At 41.9% G+C, this 14494-nt stretch overlaps 1 protein-coding gene across 3 annotated transcripts in view; it reads right to left on the bottom strand.

The window, feature by feature from the left end:
• TGFBR2 (transforming growth factor beta receptor 2) overlaps nt 1–14494 on the bottom strand; it is a 123753-nt gene that overhangs the window by 42556 nt on the left and 66703 nt on the right. For all 3 annotated transcript variants that reach the window (XM_068236205.1, XM_068236206.1, XM_068236207.1), the window contains exons 3-6: nt 11443–11633; nt 8325–8393; nt 7749–7817; nt 940–1102 (exon numbers count right to left, since the gene is read on the bottom strand). In XM_068236205.1, the coding sequence (XP_068092306.1) occupies nt 940–1102; nt 7749–7817; nt 8325–8393; nt 11443–11633 (492 nt within the window). The remainder of the gene's footprint in view (nt 1–939; nt 1103–7748; nt 7818–8324; nt 8394–11442; nt 11634–14494) is intronic.

Here is a 14494-nt window from a genome sequence, read left to right as displayed (position 1 = left end):
CGCCACCAATTAGGCTTTCTTGCTAAGAATTATTTTTATTATAAACACATTTGAATTGGAATAATAAGAAAAACATTGAAAAAATGCATTATTTCTCAGTTTTCGGCCATTATAGTGTGAAAATAAAACGTTCTATTGCGAATTAAACCCACAGATTTTATTTGCATATTTGTCCCGGTTATTGCAACATTTAAAATATTTCCCTAGTGCAATGTATGGCGCCAATATTTTATTTGGAAATAAAGGTGCATTTTTTTCAGTTTTGCGTCCATCATTAATTATAAGCCCACAAATTAAAAAAATCACAGTTTTATACCCTCTTCACATACCTATTAAAAAAGTTCAGTCCTTAAGGCAACTATTTATGTATTTGTTTATGTAATTTTTATATATGTATATGTGTGTGTGTGTGTGTGTGTGTGTGTGTGTGTGTGTGTGTGTGTGTGTGTGTGTGTGTGTGTGTGTGTGTGTGTGTGTGTGTGTGTGTTTGGGTACTATGGGGGAGTGTGGGAGGGAAATTGTTAATTTTAGATGTAAATGTAGGACAAGATGTCCTCAGTCATAATTTCCGATCCACATATGTAAGGGCGTGAATCGGAAGTTCCCATTGACTAATTATTGCGTACCTGGGACTTCAAGTGAAGTTTTCCAGGGCGTTATTATACTGCACCTGGTGCAGTAAATAGTTAAACTGTAAAACAGAGCAAACTGAAAATATGACAGAATGATGTAGTGTTATAAGAAATGCTATATAACTGAAAATAAAAATGAGACTCTTTTATTTGCTACTAATGTTCTATTCCTTATCATATCACTCGTACAATTCATTTTCTCATACTTTTTTTTCCGCTTCAGTGTCACTTTAATGACTTAATAACACACAACCACTGTGATTGAATGAACTTAATGAATCAGTCAGTTCCAGAATCTTGGTCTTACCATATTAACACACACACTTCACCAAGGACTGCACAAATTGAATTTCTTTCGCAGTTGCTCTTACATTTCCCTTCACTTGGTAAACATGATGTTTCCAGAGTATCACAGAACATACACAAGCGAGCAGTTTCCCCATTAGAACCGATCTTATGGTGTAATGTACCTACAATACAATATTTTTCAGATCAAAATGAAAGAAATAATAAAATACAGTTTAAATTAAAGCACAATTGTACAGTATATGCTTATTTTGAGTTATTATGGTACACGTGTGATCTTACAATAAAATAAATAAAGAGCCTGCAGATGCTAAAGGCCCGTCCAAACTTGCCAGTGGTCATACAAAAAAACAAAAAAACACTTGAATATTAGCCCACAGGGACAACAATGGGTAATTTGCATATTTCAGCAGTGAAGCACTGGGAGAAATCTCAAAGCTAACTCTAACCTAAATTATCGCAAACACTTTCTGTTTTAAGAAAGCAATTTTTTGTTTTCCATAGCATTTTAGTAAGGGGGCTTTTTGGTCCATTGTAGTCCCTCACACACTGCAATCAGTTCTGGTTTACCAAGAGCTTGCTGGGTAGTCTGTAACTCTGGGTGTTTCAAGCTCTACTCCAAATGGTAACTGAACCAACAAGGGGAAATGCGTTACTGGATTTGATCATTTCAAATAGACCAGATAATCTATCAAATGTGCAGGTTCACGAACATTTAGGAAATAGTGATCACATGATAACGTTTGATCTAGTGACTGATATGCCGAGGGGCAGCGGGACAACTAAAAATATGAATTTTAGAAAAGCAAAGTTCAATCAACTCAGGCAGGCACTAAGTTTGGTGAACTGGGATAATGTACTATGAGGAAGGGACACTGAAGGGAAATTGCAAGCTTTTGAAATTATTCTCAATCAATATTGTAGTAAATATATCCCATATGGAAACAAAACCTCTAGGAATAAAAAAGGCCTCTATGGATGAATAGAAAGGTTAGAGTTAAAATTAAGTTGAAAAAGAATGCCTATAAGTTCTAAAACAGGAGGGGACTGAGACTGCATTAAAGAGACTCTGTAACAAAATTTTTAGCAGTATTTCTCCTATCCTACAAGTTCCTAAGGCTGTTCCATTGTGCTCTGGCTTACTGCAGCACTTTCTACTTGCACCGTCTCTGTAATAAATCAACTTATCTTTCCCCTGTCGGATTTGTCGCTTGTGTCTGGAAGACTGCCAACTCTTCAGTAATGTGAACAAGTTAACCCCTTCCACGTCCCTCCAGTGCTCGTGTGATGTTTATTCCTTACAGACAACGTCCCTGCTCTCACTGTCACCTTGTCTGCTATCTGTGAGGCTGATAAACACAGACTGATAAACTGAACAAAGACTAGCTGGCTGAGGAGGAAGCTGCCTGTCAGGCTGACATGAGTGCAGAGCCGAGACTCCAGGCTCTAAAGACACAGCTTGTCATGCTTCATTGACACAGAGCTCTTTCAAAACTTGCACATAACCTCTGGAGACTGAATTCAATGTGTAACTCACTGAATTCTCTGTGTACTCACTGTGTATTAACTGAGTTCACTGCTCTGCTGATGTACTTCTTGTTTTGGTGGCCATCTTGTCAGTTTACAAAACTGTTTATAAAACAGTTTTTTTTACCGTCTTTATTGCAGCAGAGAGCAGCGAAAATATTACAGAGGGGGCTAGGAGATGACCCCAAACAGGCAGGGATGTTTGTTTATACTTCATTTTGTGAATACAGATTCTCTTTAAGCAATTATAAGGAGTGCAATAAAAGTTGTAAAAAAGAAATTAGGCTGGCAAAGATTGAAGCTGAAATCAAATTTCTAGGGATATCAAATCTAACCCAAAGAAGTTTTAGAAGTACATCAACCCTAAAAAAAGAAAGGTTGACTGTATTGGACTCCTAAAGGATGAAGGTGGGAACTCAATGGTGGATGATCAAGGTAAGGTGGAGTTATTAAATGCTTTCTTTGCTTCTGTGTTCACAAGGTAAACATTACTGTTGCAAATTACAGATGCAGAAGAGTCTTAATATTCCAATTGTAATATTAAATACTTAACGCAGGAAGAAGTGAAGGTAAGAATAAATAAATTAAAAATAGACAAGGCACCTGGCCCAGATGGCATACATCCTTGGGTCGTAAGGGAATTAAGTTCCGTTATCCATAAACCCCTTTATCTTATCTTTAGTGACTCTCTTTCAACTGGCAGAGTTCCGGTAGATTGGCGAACAGTCCACGTTTTCCCATTATTTAAGAAGGGCAAAAAATCAGATCCGGAAAATTATAGACAGGTAAGCTTAACATCAGTTGTGTGCAAACTATTTGAGGGGTTACTAAGAAATACTATACAAGACTTCATAGTAGAAAATAGTCTTATTTCTCAGCATCAGCATAGGTTTACTATAGACAGGTCCTATTTGACTGACATGCTCAGCTTTTATGAGGTAGTGAACGCTAATGAGGATATTGGGAATGCTGTAGATGTGATATACTTGGACTTTGCAAAGGCCTTCGACACTGTTTCCCACAAAAGTCTGGTGCAAAAGTTGAGGATGCAAGGACTGTGGAAGAGTCTGTGTGTATGGATAGGGAACTGGCTATTAGACAAAAAACAAAGAGTTGTGGGCGATGGATCTTATTCAAAATGGGAGACTGTTAGCAATGGGGTCCAACAGGGGTCAGCACTGGGTCCAGTGCTCTTCAATTTATTTATTAATGATCTAGTAGATGCAGTAGAAAGCGATGTTGCTATTTTTGCAGATAATACAAAATTGTGCAGAATCGTCAACTCTTATGAAGGTAGTGACAAATTGCAAAAGGATCTGGATAGGATAGCTATATGGACACATAAATGACACATGAAATTCAATGTTGAAAAATGTAAAGTCATGCATTTTGGTCGTACCAATGGTTTAACACCACACAAAATAAACGGGATACAGATGGGGATATCAAACTTGGAGGAGGACTTCGGAGTACTCATCGATGACAAGTAAAACAATTTGTATTGAATTTCAAGCCGCTGCAGCTAAAGCTAATAAAATTTTGGGATGCATTAAAAGGGAAATAAAAACTTGAGATGCTAACATATTGCCCCTGTTTAACTCTCTATTAAAGAGGAACTGTAACGACAAAACGGCCCCTGGGGGGTACTCACCTCGGGTGGGGGAAGCCTCAGGATCCTAATGAGGCTTCCCACGCCGTCCTGCGTCCCTCGGGGGTCTCGCTGTAGCCCTCCGTGCAGCGGTGACGCAATATTTACCTTCCTGGCTCCTGCGCAGGCGCTCTGATGCCTCTCGGCGCCGAAGTAGGCGGAAATACCCGATCGCCGTCGGGTCTGCTCTACTGCGCAGGCGCAAGTTTCCGGCGCCTGCGCAGTAGAGCGGACCCGACGGAGATCGGGTATTTCCGTCTATTTCCGTGCCGAAAGTCGCCACAGCGCCCCCGCTGGAGCCAGCAAAGGTAAATATTGAACTGACAGTCGGCACAGTCGCCGGCTGTTCGGAGGGCTGCGGCGAGACCCCCGTGGGACAGAGGACGGCGTGGGAAGCCTCATTAGGATCCGGAGGCTTCCCCCACCCGAGGTGAGTACCCCCCAGGGGAGGTTTTTGTTGTTACAGAGTCTCTTTAAGGCCACATATGGAATATGGAATTCAGTTCTGGGCACCACATTACAGGAATGATATTGCAGTTTTAGAGCAGGTGCAGAGATGAGTAACAAAATTGATACGAGGGATGGAAGGTCTCACTTACCAAGAAAGGTTAGATAAACTGGATTTATTTCGTTTAAAGAAAAGACGCCTTAGAGGGGATCTAATTAACATGTATAAATACATCAGAGGGCAATATAAAAGCTTTTTGTTCCTAGGCCTTCACAAAGGACTAGAGGACATGATCTGCGCATGGAGGAAAAACATTTCAGCTATGTATTTAGAAAAGGGTTCTTTACAGTAAGAGTGATTAAGATGTGGAGTGCATTGCCACATGAAGTCGTTATGGCAAACTCTATATCTGCATTTAAAGGGGGCTTAGATGCTTTCCTTGCATTGAAAGACATACATGGCTTTAATTACTAGGTAATGCCCAGTAATGTTGATCGAAGGATTTTATCTAATTGCCATCTGAAGTCGGGAAGGAATTTTTTCCCTTTTGGGGCCAATTGGACCATGCCTTGTAAGGGTTTTTCGCCTTCCTCTGAGGCTTGATAGAAGAGGTGCTCATACCACCCTTCAAACCCCTTCAGCAATTACATCCAAATGGTGCTTGCAGCTGGGGTCCTGCTATATGAAGGTAGGGTGTGACTATTACAGCCTCTGGTCTCTTCCTTCTGAACAGCAAAAGAGGGTATGGCTAAGACATGCGAAGGTGGAGGGAAGAAGGGGGTAGGGGTAGGGATGGAGCTGGCATAGTATTATGGGATAGACACAGTCGAAGGGGGCTCTGGCCTGCAGTAAAGGGGTTTGTGGGAGGTAGTTTGATGCTCTACTACTCAACCTCCCTTGTGTTTTTTCCTACAGAAAGAGGTGTGGCCTTGGGATGGTAACAGCACTAGGACAGTGATGTCCAAGGCTGGTGCAATAAGTTAGTAGACAGTACCCTGGCACAGCAGTTTGTTGTGGTTCTTTGTTGTTAAGCAATTTGGTTGATAAGTGTGAAGATATTGGCAGTGTGGGAGAGTACAAGTGCAAGTTACTTAGGGAAGGGATAAGGGGTTAATAAAAAAAGAAAAACCTGCTTAAAATCACAATCCGGATGTGTCCATGTATAAAAACCTAAAGCCTCAATGAAAGAAAATCCTTGTATTTGCATACCATCAATTCATATGTGTCTATTAATCAATAGTAGTGTGGTGACATGCATTATTTCTAAACCATCCATAAAAAATGATAATAGGCAGATCCACCAAAAATATATAATTTACCTATCTGTGAATCCTCAGATTCCTGCGACGACCCGGGTTTCCATAAAATTCACATGTGGAATTCAGTTACATACAAATATAAAAGGCTAAAAAATACTGTATTCAAATGAACCCTTTTCGATCAGAGTATGACATCAAGTCAATGAAACTTCTGCGATACTGATCTGCTCATTTAAAGGACGACTGTAACGAGAGGAATTTGGAGGCTGCCATGTTTATTTCCTTTTAAACAATACCAGTTGCCTGGCAGCCCTGCTGGTCTATTTGGCTGCAGTAGTGTCTGAATCACACAAGAAACACCCATGCAGCTAATCTTATATAATAATAATGTCAGAAACACCTGATATGCTGCATACTTGTCCAGGGTCTAAGTTTAATCTAAAATGATTAGAGGCAGAGGATCAGCAGGACAGCCAGGCAACTGGCGTAGTTTAAAAGGAAATAAATATGGCAGCCTCTATATACCTCTCATTACAGTTGTCCTTTAAGTAGCAGAGGGGGTTGTTAAACAGTTCCGGCTGCTTTGCGGTTAATTTAATTAGCAACAGGGGCATATGAGGGACAAAAATGAGACAATCACCATATAGGAATGGGTTAACAGATGGAAGCCACCCCCTTTTTTTTTTTTTTTTGCTAATTTTGTATTTGGCTGCAGACAGTGTCACTGTTAGTAGCATGAGGTGACCAGAAGGCTTGTGTCTCCAGCACAGTCTCAAGGTTATAGAGGAGATTCCAGGAGACAGTTACTCTAGGAAAGCTGGACAGAACTTAGAAGGTCCTTAAAGGGAAGCTGAGATGAGGCCACAGCAAACAAAATATACATACCTGGTGCTTTCTCCAGCCCCCCTCTGGCCTGATTGTTACTACCCAGTCCTCTTCTGACTCACTGTTTGCCCACAATTGGCCCCGGAAAGTTCTCCAGTCGGGGGCAAACTGCGCATGTGCGGCCTGACTGCACGCATACCTCTGCCACATTCATGTCGCTGGGAGCGTTCTGTAGAATGCTACCGGCGACAGGGGGGCGAGACAGGGGAGCACACCTGGCTGAACTGCGCCTGTGCCAACTGACACCGATTGAATGATTTTCCTGGGCCAATTGCGGGCGAACAAAGAGTCAGAAGAGGTTGGCCTGGAAGCGATCAGGCCGGAGGGGCTGGAGGAAACCCTAGGTATGCATATTTTTTTGCTATGGCCCCATCTTAGGTACACTTTAACCCATCATCAGAACTGGTAACTGCTTCTTTGGGAAGGAAGAACAAAGATCTCCGTCAGGCCACTAGTGGGAATGTCTCTGACCTAATTTAGGCACTCTGTGACTAATTTTTCCCCCACAAAAAGATACAAATATTACTTATGTGTAATAAGAAGCAATACATTTATTAGTGATAAAGAGGGACAAACCTAAAATGTCAAAACTGCTCTAGTCCATGAATGAAAACAAAGTCTGGATGATAAGAAGTGGTAAAAACACTTAAAGGGGTTCTTTCACGAAAAAAGTAGGCAGTTAAAAAATGTGACAGATGACAGGTTTTGGGCCAGTCCATCTTTTTAAGGGGGATTCTCAGGGCTTTCAACAGCATTTCCTGAACAACAGTTGCAAAATCTAACTGACATAATAGTGTGCAAGTGATTAGGGAGGCCGGCTGGTATCTCGCTATTTTGGCAGTTAAACTGCTGTTCAGGAAATGCTGTTGAAAACCAATACAAGCCCTGAGAATCCCCCTTAAAAAGATAGACTGGCCCAAAACCTGTCATCTGTCATATTTTTTAACTGCCTACTTTTTTCGCGAAAGAACCCCTTTAAAGCAGAAACCTTTTTCAGTAATGTGTACATGTACATGACCCTGTGAACTGCCTACAAACATTACCTCCAGTGAAGTCATTTTTACTGTTCTCTTTCAAGCTCCCATCATCTAACAGATGCATTTTTGGTGATGCTGCAAAAAAAAACAAAAATTGCAATCAGAAAAGTAAAAACCCCAAAAGACCAAAGATCACTCCAGAACACAACTCATACAGTGATTTATACTGTTTTCACAACTCATACAGTGATTTATACTAATTAGTTCTCTTTTACAAAGTCCCTTTGGATTGCACTTTTTACTTTCTGTTAGGTGAGGTTACATTTACTCATTGATCTGCACTCATTGAGGTGCCCAAATGACTTGTTTTGTTGTGTCCCACCTTTGTATGCCTCCAAAACAGAGGCAGAGTAACAGTATGGGGAGAACTAGAATCTAAAAGCACCTTTTTATGGCAATGGAGCCCCAGATACCCTTCCCTCCAACCAAAATGAATACAGGAGTACTTCATTAGTACCCATTACAAAGCAGCAACCTCACACATTTCACAAACACTTTGAACCCCCCCACCCCTCCCCGATTATTTAGTCCCACTGTACTAAATTATACTAGATTGAAAGTAATTACAGCATAAACTATTACCTTCTAAAGGGATTTTTTCTTTTGTAACTCTGGAATTGAAATGATCAGAATGGTGTTTTTCAATTAATCCTGTAGAAACAAATGTTGCAAGCAAAATTTAAACATATTTCCAGTATTTATTAAAAACAAATAAGTAATAAAAGTGTAGTGTCAAATAAGAATCCCATGAACTATTTTGCAGTTTATGACTGCCAGTACAGTAATGCTGTTCCTTTGCAAAAATGGCCTTCAAACTCTACTAACTTTTCTGCTTAAATTTGGATGCCAGCACTCGCCTTTTAATTTGGGGTGCTAGTACCCCATTTCAGCTTTTTTTTCCACCAGGGAAGGGGGGGGGGGGTGTCGGCTCCAGCAGTGGGAGATTTGGCTATAGTTGTGCTCGGCTACATTATAGCTGAGTGCTGGCTGTGTATTATAGGCTCTGGGGATCAACTACTGTATAGCTGAGTGCCACAGTGTTAGGGAATAGGGTTAGAGGTTAGTGTTAAACATGATTATAGGAGTGTGAGGCAATAGGATAGAGAGAGGGTTAATTTTATGTTACAAAATAGGAATAGTGAAATTACTAATGGTAAGCTATTATTAGGGTATCATAAGCTATAGTTAACACTTTAGCATCCAAGTTACTTAGAGGCTTGCGAGCGCTCCAGGCCAATTTATTTGAACACTTTTTTTATTTGTTACATTTCCTTGCTACTAATTAGTACTGCTGTAATGTGTATTTATGGCCACTTGTCAGTAGGAGGCTGTGTGATACAATAACAGAGGACTTCTGCTTTCAGTTACTATATCCTCTGCTAGCAGCGAGACATGAAAGCATTCCATGATTTTACTGCACAACGAGTTTTACCGGCTGAAGTCAAGAGCAGTCTGAAAGCTGCTAATGGCTTAAAGAGAACCCGAGGTGTGTTCTAAAGAATGTTATCTGCATACAGAGGCTGGATCTGCCTATACAGCCCAGCCTCTGTTGCTATCCAAAACCCCTCTAAGGCCCCCCTGCACTCTGCAATCCCTCATAAATCACAACCGTGCTGTGAGGCTGTGTTTACATCTGTAGTGTCAGTCTCAGCTGCTCCCCCGCCTCCTGCATAGCTCCGGTCCCTGCCCCCGTCCCTTCCCTCCAATCAGCAGGGAGGGAAGGGATGCAGGCGGGGACTGGAGTTCTGCAGGAGGCAGGGAGAGCAGCTGACTGACACTATAGAGATAAACACAGCCAGCTCTGACAAGCTGTTTGTCAGCAGCATGGCTGTGATTTATGAGGGATTGCAGAGTTCAGGGGGACCTTAGGGGGGTTTGGGATAGCAACAGAGGCTGGGCTATATAGGCAGATCCAGCCTCTGTATGCAGATAATATTCTTCAAACCCATCTCGGGTTATCTTTAAAATAATGGCAATCCTAGTGTCCAAATTAACACAAGCCTATTTTAAATGTACACCTTTTAAGGACAAGTAGACTTAAAGAATGTCTCTGAGAGAGAGGCACCCCGAATGAGGCTATCAGTCTGCAGCAGCACTTTATTTCTCCTGAGGAAGTGGGCGTGTCCCACGAAACGCGTTGCCTGTGCTTTATACTATTAAACAATTCATCTTATGTGAATTTGTCGTGTTTGAGGTAAGCCACCTCAATTTTCTTATTTTAATTGCTTTTAGAGTATTTTATATCCATTCGGTGCCTCTTTCCCCCTTTTCTGTGTCCCCCCCCCCCAGTGAGGGGAGATCCTTACACCTGACCCCATCTATTCTGTGACATACTGCACCATTTGGGCTTCCGTTGTCTCTGTGTTTATTCTTTTTAGTGTTTTACACTTCATGTCTCGCTAATATAATCAGAAAAAATTCTGCTGTGATAAATCGTATCTCAGTCAGACTGGCTCTATTCTCGCCTTCCCTGAAGACAGTGAGAGAGGGAAGCCAAATATCTCCCCTTGCACATTCCTGCTCCTCACTGATTGGCTGAGTGCAGGAATGTGTGAGCTGAAATACGATCTCTATGCTGTGTTCGCATGTGGTACTAAGTACTAAGCAAGTAGTTATGGCAGAGATTCTAGGAGAAAAAAAAAGAGTAAGGGAGGAAATTACATCAGGTATTCGCTTCGGAAGTTGAAAGCATCCCCTGCGCACGCCTCCTAGGCACTTCAATTTCCAAGCATCTGACTTGGAAAGCCAACACAACCTCCACCCAGAAAAAAGCCAATCAGAGACGATTTTTTCCTCAGCCAACTGAAGAAGTTCGGCATGGCCCGGGAACTTCTGATGAGCTTCTACACAGCCACGATTTAATCTGTCCTCTTCTCCTCCATCTTGGTCTGGTATGCTGGCTCCTCCGCCAACGACAGACTCAAACTACAGAGGGTCATTAGATCAGCGGAAAGGATCAACTTTTTAACTCCAGACTGCGCTCTAGAACTCTGAGGATCATCAAGGACCCATCTCACCCAGGCTTCTGTTTCTTCAGCCAGCTTCCCTTGGGCCAGAGATTCTGGTCCTTCTACACCAGGTCCACAAGACACAGGAACAGCTTCTTCCCTTCGGCTGTCAACTCTTTGAACTCTATGGACTCTCCTCACACTGGGCAAAATGAGCGGTCAACTCAATGTTTTGTTATGTTTAACTGCTGTATTTTTTTATTATTGTTTGTATTGTATGTCCTGTCTCACACTAGCCCTGTACCTGCCAAAACCAATTCCGGGCACGACCCAGTCGTGCTTGACGAAATAAAAGAGTCTGATTCAGTCAGAGGGAACCAAGATGGTAAATGCCAACATGGAAATCAAAACATGGACAGTACAATACATATGTTATGAAAGTTATCTACTTATAAATGAGTTTTTTTTCTAGGCATAGTATGGCTGACCTTGCTGCTTTAAGGTTCCAAGTTTCCGTAAAGAACCACAGTGCAGTCCTCTAAAGTGGGACTGGAATCTAGTAACCTTCCAGCTGAGTTCTTAACACCTGGATATCAGGTCAGTCACTAATACAACATAAATCCCAAAATGGCATTGTGTTGCATTAATATTACTTTACCATGTACACACATTAGCATATACTAAATACCAACTGCTTTTGACTGGTAAATCATGTAAATTGTGATTAACACACAGAAACCAAGCATACTTACCATCATCAAAGTAAAAATCAAAGTTACATTCATCACTATTACAAGCACACATGAAAACTGACTCTCCTGATTGCTTCTCTTCGTTCATGTGGCATACTGGGGAATTATAGTCCATAAGCATGTTTCCGTAGAGTGCCTCTTTGGGGTTATGACACAGTGTTTCCTCAGTTGTACTGAAACCATCAGTTCTCCTAAAAAACAAATATGTTCTGCATAAGAAAGATCCCCAAAAATAATCTAAAAATAATAAGAAATTGGTTACACACCACTTTTTCCTTTTCATCAAATTATGCGTCACTTGCAAAGGAAAATCAGAAGAGTAGCACAATATGCAACACATGGTACACAGAAACAACCGTTTGCAGGTAAGCAGGAAAGAATGGAATTTGTAGGTTCTAATCACAGAAAATGAGTCTCTAGGTTTTTTCAACTGACATGCAGAGTGGTGGTGACCAGTCTAGACCCTCTTTTTCACACTGTTGCCCGAGCTCTGCATTAAATACTACAGTGCTGAAGATTTTCGTACACATACCTTGCCTTTTGAGGGTGTCTGACTATAACACTACTTACTGGTCCGTGAGTCCAGCGGCAACTCCTCAGTAGCTGGTGGACACCAACCCGGAGGACTTCCAGGGTCGGCGTCCTCAGGCAGCGTGGCCGCATTTGGCAGCGTGGGGTTTGACCACAGCACTGGCAGTGCAGCCCTGTCCGTACAGCCCGTCCCTTCCTGTCTGTCCTGTCCCATCTGTCCCTTTCAGGCTGTCTTTCAAGGCTGACTCTTCCAGTACTTCTATACTTATCCTGTTTCCCCTGCCCAGTACTCCGGTACTTATGCAGCTAGTCCCCATTCAGCTGATGCCGTCCAATCCGCCCCATCCCATCTGTCCTGTCCAGTTAGTTTGCCCAGTTCTGATAGTTTCTTCAGTCTGTCCTGTTTCGCACTCCTTCCCTATCGGCAAGGTACCCTTTCTGTTCTTCTCGTCTCTGGTGGTGTAGCCCTAAGTGACCTGGTGAGCACTAGGCAGCAAAGTAGTCCGCCACTCATTAGGGGTGACAGTTCATCATCCCTTTCTGGGTGCACTGGTGAAGACCTGTGCTCACTTAGACTCTATTGGAACTGCCCATATCTATCACCCATGCCGAGATCAATAAAACCCTGACACTGAAAATGAAAGAGTGTAAGTTTGTGGTGCAATCTAAATCATTTTGATATTGAAGTAATCAGATAAGAAGGCGGGGAAGATCTGCCAATCCCACATGGAATCCCAGGTTAGTTAAGGTTAGTAACCAACACATACACTATTAGTGTTGCATGTGTGGAGAGGGAGATCAAACTCTGTACAGAGACATCTGGTATGCCAAAGTAAAGTAAATTGTTGCTATGGTAAGGTAAAAAGGGATGATGGCTCTGTATACAAAAGAGCAATTCCTAGAGGGCAGGGTAAGGAGGCAGACAATACCCTTGTTCGTTGGCCCATATGCAATTCACATTTTCTCCTTAGTTTTCTCCAAGTTGTTATTTTTACACCTTGTCAATAAAGTGACTTTTAAGGCATCAGGAAGCAAGAAAATACTCAGAATGATTTTGGCAGTACTTTTGCACTTACTTTTAATATTTTTTTCAATTGCAAAGTGCTGAAAAGTTAATTTAAATTGAAGATGAAAAATTATCTCCTAGGAGAAAACTCAGGAGAAAAAGGGAATTGCATATGGCCCCCAATGTGATCTATGTATTGGGGCAGCTGTACAAATGTTAGATTCTTGGCCTAGATGGCCCCAATCAGCCACCTCTGCCAAGTTTAGTCTATGAGGCTTTGGAATGAGGGCCGGTCCACACTTGTCAGGTTCCAGATCGGAACCCTGTCAAATGGATCCGGTTTTCTGAAAAACTGATCAGTTTGACATGGATCTGTACTGGATGTTAGGGCACGTTCCGCATCCAAATGTCGATCATGTCAGTAAGTACTCATCGCTGGTCACCTGTCTCGCTGACACCGCTTGTCCCACCTCCTGTCCCGCTGCTCAGTCCCTTCCACAGCCTGGAGGCCAGCAGAAGCGTGGCTCTCCATAGGCTGAAACAGGCCAATCTGCCAGGCAACAGGGAGAATTTTCATTGCTTCAACATGAACCAATGAGAATTCTCTCTGTTGCTGAGGATTCCCATTCGTCTATTGCAGCCCAATGGAAAACCCCCATGCTTCTGTCGGCCTCTAGGCTATTCAGAATGGACCGAGAGGCGGTGATAGACAGTGGGGCGCGTGAGTATGATGTCAGTCGGCCGAAACGGGTGACTAGCCTAGTAAGAGCGGATAGTGTCCGTTCTCATAGGCTTGCAATGGACACGTTTTCTTGTCCAGTCCGAGAAAAATTGTCAAATTCGGACTCTCTGCGATGTTTTCATTCTGTACAACACTGATCCGTGTGCAATCCGTGTTTATGCACGAGTGGATGCAGGTCCTATTTTTAACATAGAATTCGTTTCCAGTGATTCTGCAGTATCCCACGGATACGTTTTTAAAACAAGTGTGACCCGAACCTAAAAATAAGGGAAGACAGTCGAATTCCAAGTAAGTCTGGTACTATATGTGCACATTTATCTCTTCATGCTATGTAGGTTACCTAAGGTACCTTTTTTGTCTTTTGAGGGTGAAGGTTTTTTTTTTTTCCACCTTTCAACTGAAATTATTTGAGGGCCCTCATTTAATTCACGTTTTCTCCTATGTTTTCTCAACTTTTCTGCACTCTGCAATTGAAAAAGCATCAAAAAGTAGGAGTAAAATTATTGTAAAAATTATTCTGAGTATATACTCGCTTAGGTGGCTTAAAAGGCATTTGACTGATAAGGTGTAAAAATATCACCTAAGAGAAGAAGTGAATTGAATAAGGACCAATATGTCTATTTGTCCATCAAAGTAATTATATAAAATATGTATATATTTTTTTATGAGAACACCTTAACCACTTAAAGACAAGCAGGTGTATTAAAAAGTCCTGCTGGAGCCTCTTAACTGCTCCAGGACATTTTTATAAGTTAAGAAGCGCTGCTGCCGCT

Source organism: Hyperolius riggenbachi, chromosome 5 (assembly GCF_040937935.1).
Source record: "Hyperolius riggenbachi isolate aHypRig1 chromosome 5, aHypRig1.pri, whole genome shotgun sequence".
Taxonomy (NCBI): Eukaryota; Metazoa; Chordata; class Amphibia; order Anura; family Hyperoliidae; genus Hyperolius; species Hyperolius riggenbachi.
The sequence above is the reverse complement of the archived record's forward strand: the minus strand, read 5'-3'. Positions and strand labels throughout refer to the sequence as shown.